This window comes from Heterodontus francisci, chromosome 37 (genome assembly GCF_036365525.1).
Source record: "Heterodontus francisci isolate sHetFra1 chromosome 37, sHetFra1.hap1, whole genome shotgun sequence".
Classification (NCBI taxonomy): Eukaryota; Metazoa; Chordata; class Chondrichthyes; order Heterodontiformes; family Heterodontidae; genus Heterodontus; species Heterodontus francisci.
In genome coordinates, this window is record NC_090407.1 from 33,207,308 (window position 1) to 33,228,417 (window position 21,110).

At 44.3% G+C, this 21,110-nt stretch overlaps 1 protein-coding gene across 1 annotated transcript in view; it reads left to right on the top strand.

The window, feature by feature from the left end:
* The window catches only part of mtor (mechanistic target of rapamycin kinase), a 432,694-nt gene that overhangs the window by 154,747 nt on the left and 256,837 nt on the right, over nucleotides 1–21,110 (top strand). Inside the window, 3 exon segments of the mRNA XM_068017001.1 lie at nucleotides 7,032–7,174; nucleotides 8,755–8,917; nucleotides 18,851–18,996. Coding sequence (XP_067873102.1) covers nucleotides 7,032–7,174; nucleotides 8,755–8,917; nucleotides 18,851–18,996 — 452 coding nt within the window.

The window sequence follows — 21,110 nt, forward strand, 5'->3', positions numbered from 1 at the left end:
CCTTCCAGAAGGAATGTGAAGACAAAGAGAGGGAGAGAGAGAGAGAAAGAACCTTCCAGAAAGAATGCGAAGAAAGAGAGCTGAAGCGGCTTGAGTTAACTGGGGGGGCGACAGAGTAACCCCAGTGAAAGCATGGCCAATGTCGAGGAGCGTAATTCAGGGCTGGGTACAGAATTGTTGAAACTAGCTCAACTCATTCGAAAATTCAATGAGGAAAATGTAGAAGCATTTTTTATGTCCTTTGAGAAACTGGCAAGGCAGCTAAAATGGCCAGCTGAGACCTGGCCTCTCTTACTGCAAACAAGCTAACTGGAAAAGCCCAAGAGGTTTATTCACTGCAGCCAGATGAGAGTTCATCAAATTATCAACTGACAAAAAGTGCTATCCTCGGGGCATGTGAATTAGTACCCGAAGCCTATCGCCAAAAGTTTAGAACCCTCAAAAAGCAAGCTAATCAAACTTATTTGGAGTTTGAAAGAAGTAAGCAGCTGTCTTTTGACCAGTGGCTGAGGGCTCTTAAAGTACAGCTCAGCTATGAGAATCTCAGAGAAGGAATTTAAACACTCTCTCCCACTCTCCATAAAGACCAATGGAGAGGAGCAGCGGGTTCAGGGAGCCCGGCAAGCGGCCATGCTGGCCAATGAGTTTGCTTTAATTTATAAGTCGGTTTCCCAGGGGAGAACCCTTCCTAATCACCCCCACAAATCCGAAAAGGACAAAGGATAGGAAGGTGATAGGAGCCCAAGCAGTCCTGGGAGGGAAAGAAAAGCAGGGGGCCCTCCTCTAGCCAAAAAGGAAGGTGCTGTAAGTGAGGGTGAGAGCCGGAGACCTGTGTGCTTCCATTGTAATAAAGCAGGACATTTAAAAGTTGACTGCTGGAAAGTAAAGGGAAAACCAGTAGGATTAATCAGGGCACACCTGCTCAGTGAAGAGGTGAACCTGATGGAAAGCACAGCCGAACAAGCTGTGGCTTTATCTGCAATAAGTGTGCAACCCAGGAAGCTTACAACAGCAAGTGCAGGAAAAGCTGATAGGATTCCTGAAGGCTGTCAGGGTTTTGTGTCTGAAGGAAAAGTAACCCCTTACCCCTCGAGTGGGGCAAGCAAGCCCATAGTAATTCTCAGGGACATAGGGGCGACTAGATCCCTTTTACTGGGAAAAGGCCTGACCTTACCCCCAGAGAGTGCAGTGAACACCAGAATGGTGGTGAACGGTATTATAAGGCAGTGTATACCTGTACCAGTACACCGGGTGCACCTGGAGTGCGACCTAGTTTTGTGACCAGTGACCGTAGTTATTGTCCCTAGTTTGCCTGTGGATGAGGTTGACCTGTTCCTAGGTAATGATCTGGCGGGGGTGAAGGTGGTAGCACCCCCCCCCCCAGGAGTGAAAGAAAGACTGCAGGAGGTCAGAGAGACAGGGCCGTGACAGTAGACGGACCCCTGCAGTTTCCCTGAATGTGTAGTGGATCAGGCCATGATCAAACCAGCTCCCCCAGAGGAGACTGAATTAGCAGGCAGATGACCAGGTCTGTATGTCTGAGACTTTGGAAAGTTTGGAGCCCCAGGGAATGAATTAAATGGATTTTCCCTTGGTGAGGCTCAGCGAGCCGACTCAGTATTGCAAGAGTTAGCACAGGCTGCCCAGTATGAAATTGAAGCAGAGGGAGTCCCAGATTGCTACTATTTAAAGAATGAGGTGCTGATGAGGAAATTGAGTTCACCTCACAGATCTGAGGGCAAGAAGTGGACAGTAGTTTACCAGTTAGTGGTGCCACAGAGGTACCGGAGAGAAATATTAAGAAGGGCCAATGAGACTACTGTGGCTGTACATGGCGGTATAGGAAAGAACAAAGCCCGCATAAGACAGCAGTTTGACTGGCTAAAGATGTAGTGGAGTACTGCAGGAGTTGCCACATGTGTCAGGGGTTGAGGGGAAACGCCAACCTACCGTGAAAACTGCCCCCCTAAGTCCTGTACCGGTGTTAGGAGGACCCTCCAGCAGAGGGCTGGTGAACTGTAAGGGGCCCCCACCGAGAACAAAAGGGGGACAGGCAGGCACATGGCTGGCCAAAGGTTGGACAGGGAAGGGGAAAAAGTGACCAAGAGGGCAGGTTAAAGGAAGTCCGGGAGGAATCCCAGATGGAAGCCCCTAGTGTCCGGTCAGCCAACCCCGAAAAATGTGAAAAGTTAGACCTCCACATCTTCCGAGGTAAATGCAGACACAGAAGCACCCCACCAGAATTGCTAACAGCATTTACAGGAACCTGCAGAGACAAAGAAAGACCTCTAGGGGGGGCAGAGAAACCATGAGCGTGATGCCTCACCTAGTCAAAGTGCCATAGGGGAGTGCAGTCGAGTCTGCACAAATACCTGCAGGCAGGAGTGTCCTGTGGGACAAAGGGGAGATTAGCAAAGAATCCTCCCCCACAGTCAGAACCAAAGAGAACCACCCATCCCCCAAAGTCAGAAGCTTTTGCAGGACTCCATAAAGCACTGAAAGAGAGTTCAGGGTAGATATTTAAAAATGAAAAGTTAAAGTGAGCGTTGGTCCGTTAGAAAGTGAGTCTGGGGAATTAATAATGGGTAATAATTTAACAGATATTTTGCATTGGTCTTCACTATTGAGGATACAAGTATTAGCTGTATTAGCAGGAAATGGAAGGGAAGGAGGAACACAAGAAAATTACAATCACCAGGTAAGTGGTACTGAACAAATTGTTGGAACTGCAGGCTGACAAGTCCCCGGGTCCTGATGGACATCATCCTTGGGTCTTAAAAGAAGAGGCTAGTGAGATAGTTGATGCGTTAGTTGTAATTTTCCAAAATTCCCTAAATTCGGAGAAGGTTCCATTGGTTTGGAAAATAGTGAATGTAACTCCTTTATTCAAAAAGGGATGGAGACAGAAAGTCGGAAACTACAGGCCAGTTAGCTTAACATCTGTCTGAGAGAAAATATTAGAAGCTATTATTAAAGATATGGTATAGCAGGGCATTTAGAAAAATTCAAGGTAATCGGACAGAGTCAACATGGTTTTGTGAAAGGGAAATCATGCTTAACCAATTTATTGGAGTTCTTTGAGGGAGTTACATGTGCTGTAGATAAAGGGGAATCGGTGGATGTATTGTATTGTACTTAGATTTCCAGAAGGCATTTGATAAGGTGCCACATCAAAGGTTATTGCAGAAAATAACATATTGGCATGGATAGAAGATTGGCTAGCTAACAGGAAACAGAGAGTAGGCATAAATGGGTCATTTTCTGGTTGGCAAGATGTAACGACTGGTGTGCCACAGGGATCTGTGCTGGGGCCTCAACTTTTTACAAATTATAAAAATGACCGAGATGAAGGGACCGAAGGTATGGTTGCTAAATTTGCTGATGACACAAAGTTAGGTAGGAAAGTAAGTTGTGAAGAGGACATAAAGAGGCTACAAAAGGATATAGATAGGTTAAGTGAGTGGGCAAAGACCTGGCAAATGGAGTATAATGTGGGAAATTGTCCACTTTGGCAGGAAGAATAACAAAGAAGCATATTATCTAAATGGTGAGAGATTGCAGAACTCTGAAATGCAGAGGAATCTGGGAGTCCTAGTGCATGAATCTCAAAAGGTTAGTTTGCAGGAACAGCACGTAATTAGAAAAGCTAATAGAATGTTATCATTTATCGTGAGGAGAATTGAATACAAAAGTAGTGAGGTTCTGCTTCGGCTATACAGAGCATTGGTGAGACCACATCTGGAGTACTGTGTACAGTACTGGGCTCCTTATTTAAGGAAGGATGTAAATGTATTGGAGGCAGTACATAGAAGGTTTACTAGAATAATACCTGGAATGGGTGGGCTGTCTTAGGGGGAAAGATTGGACAGGTTAGGCTTGTATCCTCTGGAATTTAGAAGAGTAAGAGGCGACTTGATTGAAACATATAAGATCCTGAGGGGTCTTGACAGGGTGGATGTGGAAAGGATGTTTCCCCTTGTGGCAGAATCTAGAACTAGGGGTCACTGTTTAAAAATAAGGGGTTGCCCATTTAAGACAGAGATGAGGAGAAATTTTTTCTCTCAAAAGGGTCGTGAGCCTTTGGAATTCACATCTTCAAAAGGCAGTGGAAGCAGAGTCTTTGAATATTTCTAAAGCAGAGGTAGATAGATTCTTGATGAACAAGGGGATGGAAGATTCTTGGGGGTAGTTGGAAATGTGGAGTAATCAATTTAGCCATGAACGTATTGAATGGCGGAGCAGGCTCGAAGGGCCGAGTGGCCTACTCCTGCTCCTAATTCATATGTTCGTGATGGAATACTCTCCACTTGCCTGGATTAGTGCAGCTCCATTCATGCTCAAGAAACTTGACACCATTTGGGACAAAGTAGCCCACCTGATCAGGACCCCATCTACCACTTTAAACATTCACTGCCTCCACCACCGGTGCGGAGTGGCAGCAGCGTGTACCATCTACAAGATTCACTGTAGCAACTTGCCAAGCGTCAGTCAACTGCACTTTCCAAACCTGCGACTTCTACCACTCAAAGGACAACGGCAGCAGACACATGAGAATACCACAACCTACAAGTTCCTCTGCAAGTCACACACCACCCTGACTTGGAAATATATCGCCACTCTTTCACCATCGCTGGGTCAAAATCCTGGAACTCCTTCCCGAATGGCACAGCACTGTAGATGTACCTACGCCACATGACTGCAGCAGTTCAAGATTACAGCTCACTACCACCTTTTCAAGTGCAATTAGTGATGGACAACAAGTGCTGGCCTTGGCTGTGATGCTCACGTCCCATGAAGGAATTAATAAAAAATCACCACATTCAACAAATCATCCTTTGCCATTTCTGCCACCTCTATTGTGATGTCACCAAACGCATCTTCCCATCTCCTTGCTTTCAGCAGGACTGTTCCTTCCCTCGTGCCACCCTGGTCCACTCTGCAATCTACAAGGCACAAGTCAGGATTGTGACGGAATACTCTTCACTTGTCTGGATGGATGCAGCTCCAACAACACTCAAGAAGCTCGACACCATCCAGGACAAAGCAACCCTCTTGATTGGCACCCCATCCACCACCTTCAACATTCACTCCCTTCACTACTGATGCACAGTGGCAGCAGTGTGTACCATCTACAAGATGCATTGCAGCAACTCATCAAGGCTCCTTCGACAGCACCTTCCAAACCTGTGACCTCTACCACCAAGATGGACAAGGGCAACAGATACACAGGAATACCACCACCTGCAAGTTCCCCTCCAAGCCACACGCCATCCTGACTTGGAATTATATCACCGTTCTTTCACTGTCGCTGGGTCAAAATCCTGGAATTCCCTTCCCAACAGCACTGTTGGTGTACCTACTAAAGGCCGGCTACCCGACCCGAACCCGATGGGACCCGACGACAAGTGTCGGGTTTGGGTCAGGTCGGGTTGCACTTCTGGGTCCGGCATGCGGGCTCGGGCCGGGTCAGACACGCTCTATCACCGGTAAGTGGTTCCAATGTTAATTTAATTTTTGGACTAGAAAGGTGGTTTTGTTAGTTATTTTAAGCTTGTGCAGATCGGCAAGAAAGTGAAAAATGGAAGGTAAGTTAACTGATGGTCGGGTCGGGTCAGGCGCGAGAAAAAATGGAAGGACTCAGGCTGGGTCGGGCTCAGGTCGGATGTGGTTCTTCCAGGCTCAGGTCGGGTTTTTTTTTTTTGCAGACACGAGCAGGCCTTTAACACCTACACCTCAAGGACTGCAGCGATTCAAGAAGGCAGCTCACCACCACCTTCTCCAGCGCAATTAGGGTTGGGCAATAAATGTTGGCCCAGCCAGTGACACCCACTTTCCATGAACCAATAAAAAAAACACTCCCAACCACCCTCCCCTTCCCCATGGAACTTTCCCTAGCAAGTGCTGGAGACGCAACACCTGCCCTTTTATCTGTTCCCTTCTCACCATCTAAGGCCCCAAACACACATGCCTTCCAAGTGAAATGGTGATTTATTTGTACTACTTTCAACATAGTTATATAGTATTCACTGCTCACGATACGGTCTTCCTTACGTTGGGAAGACCAGTTGCAGATTGTGGACTGGTTTGCAGAACACCTCAATTCAGTCCGCACGCGTAACCTCGAACTTCCAGTTGCCTGTCATTTTAAGTCTCCACTCTCACTCTGCCCTGAGCCTTCTACCTTATTTCGGTGAAACTCAATGTACGAGGAACAGCATCGTTTCTTTCAATGAGGCACTTTTACAGCCTTCTGGACTCGACTTTGAGTTCAACAATTTCAGATCATAATCTCTACCTCCATTTTTTCGGATGGCAGTTGTTGAAGATTCTGTTATTCGCATTTACACCTCTTTTACTGGTCCCATTACCATCTCCTTTTGAGTTGCACCATCATCTCTTTTGTCATTTAATCTCTTCTGTCTTCCACCCTATCCCAGACCTTCCCTTTTGTTGTTTTCCCCCTCATTTGAAACCTCTTCCATCTCTAATTTTTTCCAGTTGTGACAAAAGGTCATCAACTTGAAAAGTTAACTCTGTTTCTTTCCATAGATGTTGCCTGACCTATTAAGTATTTCCAGTATTTTCTGTTTTTATTTCAGTAATTCAGCAACAATAGGATTAGAAGTGGTTATTTGGATGGTCTAATTTATATTATTAGAATGCTACATTAATTTGTGCATGATTTTCTGCCGTTCATTTGAAATGAAAATCATTGTGTTTAAGCTGAATAGCTTAGAAAGTACTGTTGGCCATATTAATAGATGAATGCTTAGCACATTCAGTTATAATATTCCTTTGTTCAGTGGTATAAAAGCAGGCATTAACGCATTTATTTAATTTTTTTGATGCCCAAAAGTGTTTAAAAAGGCTGTTTTGTTAATAAAAATCAGATATTTTAGTAAAACTATGGTAGTGAGTTGCTTCATTCATATTTGTGTTACCTCTGGTATAGTTACTAGATCTTGTGCAATTAACTGCTTCAAAAAGTGTCACAAAGAAGTAATTGTATGCACTTTTGACTTATGTTTCAGGCCTGGGGAGCTGCCAGAAGAGTTTCTAAAGATGACTGGATGGAATGGCTGAGACGATTAAGTGTGGAACTGCTTAAAGAATCCCCATCACCTGCACTCCGCTCATGTTGGTCCCTAGCTCAGGCCTATAACCCTTTAGCTAGGTAAAAATTCCAATTTAGTAATTTATTGCTAATTTATATTTAATATTAAACAAATATTTGAACACATCAGCAATTATATTGGGCCATCAATGTGATCACAATAAATGTGCACATGTTATGTCAGTAGAGACAATGCTGGTAGACTACAAGGAAATGCAGCACACTCCATTATATTTCAGCAACCTCCCCTCTCTTCCCCGCCCCCCACCCCACACCTTGCAGGATAAAGTGCAGTTGAACATTTATTAGAGAGAGTAAAAGGTGAGCCTGAGATGTTCTTGCTGGATTACGAAACTGTGATTCCTGGCAGTTGATCTGGTTGAGGTTATTCAAGGAATTTTGAAAAAATAATTTTAGGAGTGCTCTTGTTTTAAATGTTTTAATTTCTTCCTTTGCCTTCCAAGAATGTGGGCAGGAAAACCCGTCCCAGGCCTCTACCACTATCAGTATATATCTGGCCATCAGTGTTGGCAGCCAGGATAAGAATTGGGAAGGAGGTTTACCATTGAAATATCCCAGTGCCGAATGAGCAGAGCAACAGCTGAAAGGAAGGCACTGGTTAAAATGAGAATGGGCAGAAAAATGATGTATTTGTGAACAACTGTCAATATAAGGGAAAAATGTTCTGGTGGAGAGCAGCTTTGTAATGTTGCTTGAGGGAGACATTTTTTTCAAAATTGCTCGGATAAAACAGTATATGCAGTTTATATAGCATGTTAGCATACATAACAACAGCCGCCACACTCCAAATTGTAATTAAATTGTGTTGAGCACTTTTTGATATTACTGTTTACTGATATAGGTTATATAATTCAAAATATTTTCTTTCTGCTCACAACTGAGTGACCCAAAAGATTGCAAGATGGGACCCACGGGTGAATTCAACTTGTGCTCATTCTGGCAAGGAACTCTGCTTGGGGGGACATTCTGTTTAAGCCTCTTGATGAGTTCATTTGCTTAAATATAAATCCAATAATAGTTTTTCCTCAAGTTTTTTTCATTCTTATCCATCTTGTATGAAGGCAATAATTTAAGTGCCAGCGTAAATTCCTGAGCGCTGTTGGACCTGTGGTAACTCAGCCCATTTTTATTCACTGACTTTTTCTGTGAAAGCAACCGCAGATACCAGAAAGTTCCAAACTTAGTCCTTGGTGTACGTTGAATATCTGATCTTAACAGCACTTCTGGATCAGAGGGGAAAAATCAGACAAGGTTTCCAGAATTTCATTGCGACCCAGGGATCATTTCTGGTGGGCTGAAATCAAGCAAAGACTGGATCAGACCTGGCTGTGAAGCCCCCACCCGTAGCTGAATAAACAGCCAGCATTTGTTTCGACTAATACTTGAACAAGCCATTTGGGGAAGTATCAAAGGGCATACAGCACCCATAGTAAGAGAAATAAGTTGGCTGTAAATAAATGTGTTTGAATAAAACCACAGTTCCTATGTCTAATGGTTTTTAACTTGTTCTCTACGCTGCATGAATAAACGTTGTGTAACTAAAGCCTTTTGCACATCTAAACAGGTGGATGACTTATTTCTCTTTCTATTTTCTAAAACTTTTGACTTTTTTATTGCAGGGACCTGTTTAATGCGGCCTTCTTGTCCTGTTGGTCAGAACTGCATGAAGCACAACAAGATGAGTTGATCAGAAGTATTGAGCAGGCTCTAACTTCTCAGGACATCGCCGAGGTCACACAGACATTGTTGAACTTGGCCGAGTTCATGGAGCATAGTGATAAGGTAGAAGAGAGGTTAAACGTGACAGTGCCAAGTTATGAAAATGTTGACCTTTTACCACAGTAGTTGGACATATTTCAAACAAAATACCTCCCAAATGCCAGAGATATTTACTAAACCTATATCACACTGGTGGTGTTTGCGAATTTTATTGGTTGGTTAAGAACTGCAGTCATATTGAAATCAAAAGAGCATATTTTCTAGAGAAGTTTGATGCAGTCAGTAATATTTGTCAGCATGCTCTGGTGTCCTCTAAGAATCTAGCCTTGTACCCTCCTGTTTCTCATCTGCATGCTGCCCCTTGGCTACATCTTCCACATGTACGCTGACGACACCTAGTCTCTACCTCACCATCACCTCTCTCAACCCCTTCACCGTCTCTAAATTGTCAGACTGCTTATCTGATATTCAGTACTGGATGAGCAGAAATTCCTTCCAAATAAATGCTGGGAAGCACAAAGCCATTGGGGGGAATTTTATGCTCTCCCAAGCAGTGGATTTGGAGGCGGGGAGAGCATATAATCAGGTAGGATGGTGGCAGGGCGGGGTACCCCGTCACCATTCAGCCTCTGCCAAAATTAAGTCCGGGGCGGGAAGGTCTGTGAACGGCCTTCCCACCCCTCTGCCAATTGAGGCCCTTAACTGGGCAATTAATGCCCAATTATGGGTCTCATCCCACCACCGCAATTAACCATGCGGCGGGCGGCCCTGTCGCCGCACAGGAAGCAGAGCAGGAAAAAACATGCGGGCTGCTTTGTGGCTCGGGTAGGCGGGTCCCTCATTATAAGGCACTTAGTGGCTGAACGAGGGACCCGGCATTGGGGGGGGGGGGGGTGCCTCTGAGAATCACCCCCTGCCCCTGCTATCGAGCCCCCTACACCCCCTCCCCCGCGAGAACGCTCCTGTCCTGATCTACCTGTGGCCTGGGTCCACTGCCGACCCTGGGCCTCAGGTGGATGCTTCTCCTTCAGCAATCACTGACGCTGTGGTGGTGCTGCTCAGTTAAAGAGCTGCCGGCCTCTGATTGGCCAGCAGCTCTGAGGGCAGGACTTCTGTTGCTGGGGTCCTTGATCCCATGGAAGGCCTGCTGCTGTCCAGTTCAGTGCCTTATAAGCCCTTGATTCGGCGGATCTCCCACAGAAGAGGCGTCGCTTTTTCCAGATGTCAAGACCCCTGTCTCCCAGATAAAGTCCTGGCTCCTGTCTTTGGTCCCCGTCACAAATATCCTCCCTTTCCCTGATGACTTTCTGAGGCTGAACCACACTCTGAAACCTTGGTGACACATGTGACCCCAAGATGAGCTGTGACCACAGACCACATTGTCACTAGGACTGCTTATTTTGTCCTCTGTAAAATTGCTCGACTCCACCTCGTCTCAGCTCAACTGCTGCTGAAACCCTCACCGTGCTTTTGTTACTTCTTGACTTGACTATTCTAACACACTTCTGGCTGGCCTTCCATCTTCCACCCCCAATAAACTTAAGTTCATCCAAAACTCTGCTGACCAGATCCTATCTCGCATCAAGTTCTGTTTACTCATCATCCCTTTGCTCATTAACCTGCATTGACCCCCAATCTGCAATGTATCCGTTTTAAAATTGTAATCATGGTTTTTAAATTCTCTATGGCTTCGCCCCTCCCTATGTCTGTAGCCTTTTTCAGCCCCACAGCCAATGTTCCCTCTAAGCTGCACAACACTCTGAAAGTTCTGAGCAGGCAGTGCATGCATCAGTCCTTTCAAATTGCCATGCTATGTAGCCAAGCAAAAAAACAAGGGCGTCGCAATTTAAACAGCCGCGCACTACAAAAATATTAGAGGGTACGTTGCCCACGACCCTCGAATATCTGTGTCCTCCAATTGTGGCCACTTGTACATTACCGATTTTAATCGCTCCTCCATTGTTGACCGCACCTGCAGCTGTTAAGGCCTCAAGCTCTGGAGTTTCCTCCCTAAACCCCCTCCCCCGCCCCCTTCCCTCTCTCCCCCGCCCCCTTCCCTCTCTCCCCCGCCCCCTTCCCTCTCTCCCCCGCCCCCTTCCCTCTCTCCCCCGCCCCCTTCCCTCTCTCCCCCGCCCCCTTCCCTCTCTCCCCCGCCCCCTTCCCTCTCTCCCCGCCCCCTTCCCTCTCTCCCCCGCCCCCTTCCCTCTCTCCCCCGCCCCCTTCCCTCTCTCCCCCGCCCCCTTCCCACTCTCCCCCGCCCCCTTCCCACTCTCCCCCCGCCCCCTTCCCCCCTCCCCCGCCCCCTTCCCCCCCTCCCCCGCCCCCTTCCCCCCTCCCCCGCCCCCTTCCCCCTCTCCCCCGCCCCCTTCCCCCTCTCCCCCGCCCCCTTCCCCCTCTCCCCCCGCCCCCTTCCCCCTCTCCCCCCGCCCCCTTCCCCCTCTCCCCCCACCCCCTTCCCCCTCTCCCCCCCGCCCCCTTCCCCCTCTCCCCCCCGCCCCCTTCCCCCTCTCCCCCCCGCCCCCCGCCCCCTCTCCCCCCCGCCCCCTCTCCCCCCCGCCCCCTCTCCCCCCCTCCCCCTCTCCCCCCTTCCCCCTCTCCCCCCGCCCCCTTAAAACACTCACCTATTTGACTAAGATTTTAGTTATCTACCCTAATCTCTCCTGACATGACTCGGTCAAATTTTGTTTTGAAACACACCTTTGAAAGCTTCTTGGGATGTTAAAAAAATGCAATTTGTTGTTGAAGCTGTCAGTTTGCTTGCTTCCTTCTGTGCTGCACACCATTCTCTGACTAATATCACATTTTTATAAGAACATAGCAGGAGTAGGCCATTTGGCACCTCACGCCTGCCCCGCCATTCAATAAGATCATGGCTGATCTACCCCAGATCTCAACTCCTCTTTCGTGCCAGTTCCTCACAGCCCTCAACTCCCCGATATTTCAAAAATCTATCTACCTCCTCTTTAAATACTATCAGTGATCTCGCCTCCACAACTCTCTGGGGTAGAGAATTCCAGAAATTCACTACCCTCAGAGAAGAAATTCCTTCACATCTCAGTTTTAAATGAGTATCCCCTTATTCTGTAACTATGTCCCCTATCTCGAGATTCCCCCACTAGTGAAAACCTCATCTGAACATCTATCCTGTCAAGCCCCCTCAGAATCTTGTACGTTTGAATAAGATCACCCCTCATTCTTCTAAACTCCAATGAATAAAGGCCTCACCTGTTTAGCTGTTCTTGATGTCAACCCCTTCATTCCAGGGATCAGCCTAGTGAATCTCTTCTGAACTGCCTCCAATTCCAGTTTATCCTTTCTTAAATATGGGGACCAAAACTGTACATAGTACTCCAGGTGCGGCCTCACCAACACCCTGCACAGTTGTAACAATACTTCCCTATTTTTAAACTCCAACCCTCTAGCAATAAAGGCCAAAATTCCATTTGTTTTCTTAATTACTTGCTGCACCTGCGTGCTAACTTTTTTGTGTTTCATGCACAAGAACACCCAGATCCCTTTGTGCTGCAATTTTTTGAAGTCTCTCCATTTAAATAATGGTCTGCCTTTTGATTCTTCCCACCAAAGTGCATGATCTCACACTTTCCTACATTAAACTCCATCTGCCAAGCTTTTGCCCACTCACTCAATCTATCTATATCCTCTTGCAGATTCCTTATGTCCTCAGCACAACGTGCCCTCCCACCAATTTTTGTATCATCAGCAAATTTGGATATATTACACTCTGCCCCCTCCTCCAAGTAATTAATATAGATAGTAAATAATTGAGGCCCTAGGACTGATCCTTGTGGCACTCCACTAGTTACGTCTTTCCAACCTGAAAAAGACCCATTAATCCCGACTCTCTGTCTTCTGTGTGTTAACCAATCCTCAATCAATGTTAATACATTGCCCCCAATACTGTGAGCTCCTATCTTGTGCAATAATCTTTTATCTGGCACCTTATCGAATGCCTTCTGGAAATCTAAATACACTACATCTACCGGTTCCCCTTTATCAACTCTGCTTGTTACATATTCAAAGAACTCTAGCAAATTTGTCAAACATGATTTCTCTTTCACAAAACCATGTTGCCTCTGTTTGATTGCATGAAGCTTTTCTAAACGTCCTGCTGTTTCTTCCTTAATAATGGACTCTAGCATTTTCCCAACGACCGATGTTAGGCTGACTGGCCTATAGTTTCCTACTTTTTGTCTCCCTCCCTTCTTGAACAGGGGCATCACATTCGCGGTTTTCCAATCCGCTGGGACCCTTCCGGAATCCAGTGAATTCTGGAATATTTTGACCAATGCCTCCACTATCTCTGCAGCCACTTCCTTTAAAACCCTTGGATGTAGGCAATCAGGTCCTGGTGACTTGTTTGCCTTTAGTCCCATTAGTTTGTCAAATACTTTGTCCTTCGTGATAGAGACTGTTACAAGATCTTTCCTCCCATTAGCTCCTTGCTTACCTGATATCTGTGAGATGTTTATAGTGCCCTCCACCATGAAGACCGATGCCAAGTATTGGTTTAAATTATCTGCAATTTCCCTGATCCCCGTTATCAGTTCTCCAGTTGCATCCTCCAAGGGTCCCACGCTCACTTTAGCTACTCTCTTTTTATATACCCGTAGAAGCTTTTGCTGTTCGTTTTTATATTTCAATTTTCTGTCTTTTTATTAGCTTTTTAGTCATCCACTGTTGGTTCCTAAAAAAATTCACAATCCTCTGGCCTATCACTATTTTTCGCTGCTTTGCATGCTTTAGTTTTTGATTGGATACTCTCCTTGACCGCCTTTGTTAACCATGGGTGGATCATCCTTCTCATTGAGTTCTTCTTGACCGGGATAAATTTTTGTTGAGCGATTTGAAATTTTTATCGGAAGTTTGCTGCTATCAATGGTAAACTAATAATGCAAATAGAGGTGGCATTGCTACATGTACTCAGCATCGGATCAAATGTTTTTCAGCAGAACCTCTTGTCAGCCTTCAATTTAAACAGTATCTGGTGGGCTGGCTCAGGTGACCAAAACCATGGCCGCCTTGAGGGAATGTGGTTGAGCTGAGTGGCTGAAACTCTCTTGTGTTACCGCTAGTGAAATTGTTTCACTATTGCAGGTCTGTATTTGCCTTCTGCAGCGATTACAAAGGCATGTGCACAAAGGTAAATAGTTAGAACAAGCAACTTGAAAACAGTGATGCGTAAGCAAGCTTGTCTCTTTCTATTTTTAATGTTTTCCGTGAGCACCATTGGGTCTGGTTTATCTGTTCCTTTGAGCTGTGCCTCTATATTTAGGAGATGGAAAACAAGTTTGCAGTGAATTTTAAGATCCAACCTTTTTACTGTCGAATATTTTCTTCCCATACACAAAGATTTAAGAGAATTTAAAAAGTAGTAGAGAATGTATTATTGAACTTGGAGCATTGCCCTTTTATATCTGTGGTCTGTCTTCCATCCATCACTGACAAAATTGATGAAAATTCACCTTTCTGATTCCTTAAATGGTATTAAATTAATTGAGTTTGAACAATTTCAAGTCCAGTCCTGGTAGGTTACATCTCTGCAGTGCAAAACTGCAATATTTGGGCTATAGGGGTAAGAAATGAAAGCATCAGACTGGTACAGAAAGGAGTCCTACTTAGAGGTTGGGCTTAGGGAACATTGCTGGTGCATTGGGTACATCTCATTTTGCTGGAGAAAAATTATATATTTTTAGAAAAGCAAAATACTACAGATGCTGGAAATCTGAAATAAAAATAGAAAGGCCTGGAAATCTTCAGGATTGGCAGCATCTGTGGAGAGAGAAATGGAGTTAACTTTTCAGGTCTGTGATCTTTCATCAGAACTGGCAAAGGTTGGAAATGTAACAGGCTTTGAGCAAATGAATGGCAGGTGGGGTGGGGAGGAGAAGAAGAACAAAAGGGAGGGTGTGTGATAGGGTGGAGGGCAGGAGAGATTAAATGACAAAGATGTCACTGGTTAAAAGGCAAAGGAAGTGCTAATAGTTGTAGTGAAAGGCAAAGCATTAGTCCAGAGAGAGCATTAATGGCAGAATAATGAACAGCTCTGTCTGAAAGCAAAAACAGGAAAAGCAAGTTTAAGACAGGAACATGGTCAAAAAATGAAATAAAATAAATTTTCAAAAAATTGAGTGATGCTCTGAAATTGTTGAACTCAATGTTAAGTGCGTAATCGGAAGATGAGGTTCTGTTCCTTGAGCTTACGTTGAGCTTCACTGGAACGCTGCAGCAGGCCAAGGACAAAATGTGGATGTGAGCAGGGCGGTGAATTAAAATGGCAAGCAACCGCAAGCTCAGGGTCATGTGTGCGGACTGAGTGGAGGTGTTCCGCAAAGCAATAAAGGCCAAAATTCCTTTTGTTTTCTTAATTACTTGCTGCACCTGCGTGCTAACTTTTTTGTGTTTCATGCACAAGAACACCCAGATCCCTTTGTGCTGCACTTTTTTGAAGTCTCTCCATTTAAATAATGGTCTGCGTTTTGATTCTTCCTACCAAAGTGCATGATCTCACACTTTCCTACATGCACTTAATTTGCATTTGGTCTCCCCAATGTAGAGGCAACCTCATTGTGAGCAGCGAATACAGCACACTTAATTGAAATAAGTACAAGTAAATCACTGCTTCACCTGAAAGGAGTGTTTGGGGCCTTGGATGGTGAGGGGAGAGGAGGTAAAAGGGCAAGTATTGGACTTCCTGTGATTGCGTAGGAAGGTGACGAGGTGTTGGGGATGATGGAGGAGTAGACCAGGGTGTCGCAGAGGGAACAGCCCTTTCGGAATGCTGGCAGGGGAGGGGAGGGGTGGTGACATTACGCTGGAGGTGGTGGTAATGGTAGAGGGTGTGGGTGGAAAGTGAGGGCAAAGGGAGCCTTGCTGCGGTTCTGGGAGGGAGGGGGAAAGGGTAATGGCAGAAGTGTGGGAAATGGGTCGGACATGGTCGCGGGCACTGTCAACTAGAGTTGAAGAAAACTCGATTGAGGAAAGAGGTAGACATATCAGAAGTGCTGTTGTCGAAGGTTGCATCATCAGAATAGATGCGTCAGAAACGGAGGAACTGGGAGAACGAAATGGGGTCCTTACAGGAGACTGGGTGTGAGGAAGTGTAGTCGAGGTACCTGTGGGAATGACTGGGCTTATAATGAATGTTAGTTGAAGGCCGATTCCCAGAGGTGGAGACAGAGAAGTAGAGGAAGGGAAGAGAAGCGTTGGAGATGCACCATGTGAGGGTGAGAAAAGGGTGGAAATTGGAAGCAAAGTTGATGAAGGTTTCCAGTTCGGGACAAGAGCAGGAAATGGCACCGAAACAGTCATCAATGTACTGGAGTAAGGGGGCCTGAGTAGGACTGGAACAGGGAATATTCGACATACCTCACAAAAAAACAGGCCTAACTAGAACCCATGCGGGTACTCATAGCAACACCTTTTTTTGGAATAAGTGAGTGGAGTTGAAGAAGAAGTTGCTCAATGTGAGAATATTATATATTTTTATGCTTTTTTAAGCCCATATTTGCTCAACACTTGTCAGCATCAACATAGACAGCAGATGTAAATAAAACAATTGGATTCAGTAGTTCCCAAAATTATTACTTAATGAATATGATGAAAGTTATCTCTCACTCCTTCTAACTCAGGATACTGATAAGCCTGAAAATAATCATCTCGCTCTTGCTCTTCACTTGTTTCACCTTATTTTCTGCCCTCAATTCTGAATTGTTTTCTCTCTCTTCTCCCTTCAGTATTTCTCTCTCTCTCTCCACTCTTCTATTTCTTTTCCCCTTTGCTGAATAATTTTTGCGTCTGTCCTGTCTCTCTTTTCCTCTCCTCCACCTTTCTGTATCTGACTACTTCTTTCTCTCTCTCTTCCTCCGTCCCCCACCCCTGGTTGCGCGTGCTCTCTTTCTCTCCCTGTCGCTCTATTACTCTTTCTCCTCTCTCACGTTGTGCCCATTTCCCCATTGATATCTGTCTCCTTTCCTTTTCACTCTGCCTAATTCCCATACTGCGTTTCCCCTATTTTTCTTGCTTTCTGTGGGAAAAGGAGGATGGGCAGGGATTGTGCAAGAGAGACTGCTGATTGGTCAGAAATTAATCACTAATACAGTCCACAGATCTAATGGGAGTAGGCAAGGGCTGATGACCATGAGCCACAGAGCAGCCCCAGCAGCTGGAGCTTGTGCTACAAAAGCCTAGAGGACATGAAGCTTAGGAACACGAGTAGGCCATTCAGCTCCTCGAGTCTGTTCCGCCATTCACTTTGATCTTGGCTGATCTGTATCTTAACTGCATCTATCTGCCTTGGTTCTGTGACCTTAATACCTTTGCCCAACAAAAACCTATCAATGTCAGTTTTGAAATTTTCAATTGAACTAGCCTCGGCAGCTTTTTGTGGGGAGAGTGTTCCAGATTTCCACTGCTCTTTTGCGCGAGGCAGTGCTTCCTGACACGACCGCTGAGTAGCCTGGCTCTAATTTTAAAGTTATGCCCCCTTGTTCTGGACTGCCCCACCAGAGTAAATAGTTTCTCTCAACCTATCAATTCCTTAGATTATTTTAACACCTCACTTAGGTTACCCCTTAATCTTGTATATTCAAAGGAATAGAAGCCTAATCTATGCAACCTGTCTTCATAATGTAACCCTTTTAACTCTGGTATCATTCTGAAGAAACTACCCTGCACCCCCTCCCGCACACCGCACCCTCCCCACTCCCCCCCCCTCACCCCCACGAAAAGCGATATCCTTCTTGAGGTGCGATGCCCAGAATTGAATGCAGTACTCCAGATGGGGTCTAACCGGAGCTCTGGATAGCTGTAACATAACTTCCAGCCCTCTTGAGATGAAGGCCAACAATGTTGGCCCTTTTTAATTTTTTCTGTACCTGTCTTCTAGCTTATAATGATTTCTGTACTTGGAACCTTAAATCTCTCTGCACATCTACAATTCCAAGCTTATCACCATTTAGAAAATGCTCTGATCTATCTTCGGTCCAAAGTGGATGATCTCATGCTTTCTTTTATTGAACTCTATCTGCCACAGTATCGCCCACTCACCTAACTTATCAATGTTCATTTGCAGTTTTCTGTTCCCGTGCAGACTATTCACTGTGCCACTTAATTTAGTGTCATCAGCAAACTTAGAAATGCTAAGTCTGTTCCTTCATCCAAATAATTTATAAACATGCTGAAAAGCTAAGACCCCAGTACAGATCCCTGGGGCATCACTAGTCACATCCTGCCAATTTGAGTACATACCCATTATAACCTCTCTCTGTCTTCTACCTCGTAATCAATTCCCTATCCAAGCCACATAGGTAGCCTCCAATTCCATGTGCTGTCAAGCAATGGAGAAAGTTACAGAGGGCATTGGACATGTCTGGTCCAACCAGTAAACTCCAAATTTGTACATGCTTAGAATAATATTCCTACAATAGAAAGGGGCATATTTTAGAAATAGAGTTGTTTTTGAAGCACTTTGCATTGTGTTGCTTAATCACCTCCATTGCTGCCCTGCTTCCCATTGTTTAAGAATTGCAACTCAAGTGACCCGCTATTGTGGTACTTTACTGTATTTCAACAATGCAAAATTTATATTTTAAATTTACAAATAAAAGAAATTTGCAATAGGATCCATCTGTGATTGTAGAGGAAACTTTACTCTGCATGTAACTCCTATTGTGGGCATAATTTCATCCAGTCGCAATGTCAAGTGGCACCATAAGCAATTGCAAATTCCTTCTCATGAGTATTTATTTCTAGTGGAATTGTACATGTTTATTTATAGTATTGCTGCACATATCTACTGCAGGATATCATCTCCACTGGGAGCTCGATGCAGATACTGGTTGCAAAATATCGAAAATTTTGTTCATCGTTATTCGCAGCCTCATCCGTCAACTTGATGGCTTCAAATGTTTTAGCAAAAAGTTCAATAAATTTTTGTTTGAAGAGAAAACGAAAAGCTAACTCCTTCATTTCCATCAGGGGCCTCTACCACTGAGAGATGATAATGGCATTGTCCTCCTTGGAGAGAGAGCAGCCAAATGTCGTGCATATGCCAAAGCTTTGCATTATAAGGAGCTGGAGTTCCAGAAAGGTCCCTGCCCGGCAATTCTAGAATCATTAATCAGGTAAGTAGAATCATTTTGTTAAAAGAAGTGTAAGAAATACTTGCACTACAGTTTTGATTGCAGTGGCCAGTCTGAAAAATACTTAGTGATGATGAAAGCTTGGGGTGGTGGTGGTGAAGGGAGGGTGTGAAATTAGACATGGGCGTGGACACAAGAGGTGGAATGTTTTTTGCTGTCCATTGTGTGATGCACGATTTCCAGTTCTATTGAAATCAATGGAACTGAATAATGCTCAAGGAGCATAATGGGAGACCAATGTAATACCGTCTGTTTTGCACCACACCCATGTCCAATTTCACCCCCTTGTTCCCCACAAAAATCAAATCACCATGTCATACAGGTTGAAGAGATAGGTATCTAGTACAGTTTAAGGATTGTACATTTTTATAATTGCAATCTTAATTACAAAACTAAGGGTGCAGCTATTTTGCCATTTTTGCAACAATGCAAGCAGTTTGAGGTGCTTATTGGTGCAAAGGTGGTTGTGTAATTTGGAAGACTACCAAACATATTAAAGTTGTACAGTGCCAGTTTCCTTCCCCATTACAGGAGGCCATCTTGTGCAGATTTCAGTTTGCATTGAGCACATTATATGTCCAGCATAAGAGGGAGCTGGTTGCTGATGGGATCAACTGAGCAGTGGTCTTTTTTAAATTTATAGAGAAAATTCTACAAACTGAATTGAAAAATGAAAATGAATGAATAATATTCATTGCTATGACAGATATCCGGATGGCCTCCTTCTGAGCAGTAATGATGCTGTGACTATGTTGAACAAATGTATGCAAACATTTGATAGAAAATGTCATATTGTCTTTGTTACGTTTATATTAGCCAGGTTTCTAACCTATCTTAACCCCTTGAGGATTGCATGCTTGTGTTTGGCAAAACTCCCATCTCTTAACTTGCTTTCAAAATCTAACTGTTCAGTTGTTTGAAATGTGTTGCCTACTTAAATTTGGGTTTGGATATCCTGGAAGAATTTTCTCAAGTTTAGAAATCTGAATAAATCTTGGTACATACAAGGTTGAGTGCTAAAAAAAAACTATGAATCAAGCATTCGTTAAGGGTGAGGATGAAAAGCCTTGCCCAGAGAAACTTATTTCTGATTTTTCAGAGATGACAGGTAGCTTGGGATGGACCATAAGTTTGGGGCTAATGGGGCCTTTTGCAGCTTTCAAAATAAAACTCAACTCTACATTTTAAACTTTTCATGAAATTATTTTCATAAATGTTTTATTGATTGAAGGAAATGTTTCCTGCAAGTTGCTTCATCCACAGCAGCCCATGTTGGGTACTTTTAATGGTTTTGCAATCTTTGCGCAGTCATATGTGTCAAAGATGAAATGCAAATACATGATCAAGTTGTATATTTCTATTAGGTATTCACCATTCTTTTGCTTCTAGTTTTTCCACTTTATATTCCATTCGCAGCTCAGTTTGTACAACTACTGAAATCGCCTTTAATTTGCCTATAATTAACTTGAATTAAAGGAAAGTGGGGAAAAGCTACTCAGTGTTCCAGTTAATTGCTATTCAGCAACTTCACCTGAAAAATGTATTTGAGAGATGACGGGATCTCACTCTATTATGATGCCTTTTATGGTTGTATATTCTGTTGAAACTTGCTGTCCAGGTTCACATATGAAGAATAGCCACGTTATTGGAGGGCTGTTGAAATGTGGGGAACAATAACCCAGCATGAGTCTGTGTCTACAGGAGAGATGGGTGGGAAATTTGAGCAATGAGGCCTGTGATATAAAGAAACAAGACTGGGATAAATTTACCATTTATAAACATGCAACAATAATAAAAAGAGAAGATTTAAAAAAAATTGTATTCTCAAATTCTGTATGTAAATATGCTGCTACTCATTATGCAGAATTTGACGAAAGCTAAACTTCTCATTGGCCAGTGTCCCTTAAAAAGGTTCCACCCAATTCTAGTTTTCTCTTTATTTGTACTGGAGGTGCACCAATTTGTGTACACAGCACCTACCTATTCTCATAGACTGAAACAGTATGTCCTGATGACACTGCTTGTATTTGCTCTAAACATGTGCTGCTCAGCATTGTTGGGATTTGTGCCAGAATTCAAATGCACAAAGGCCTAAC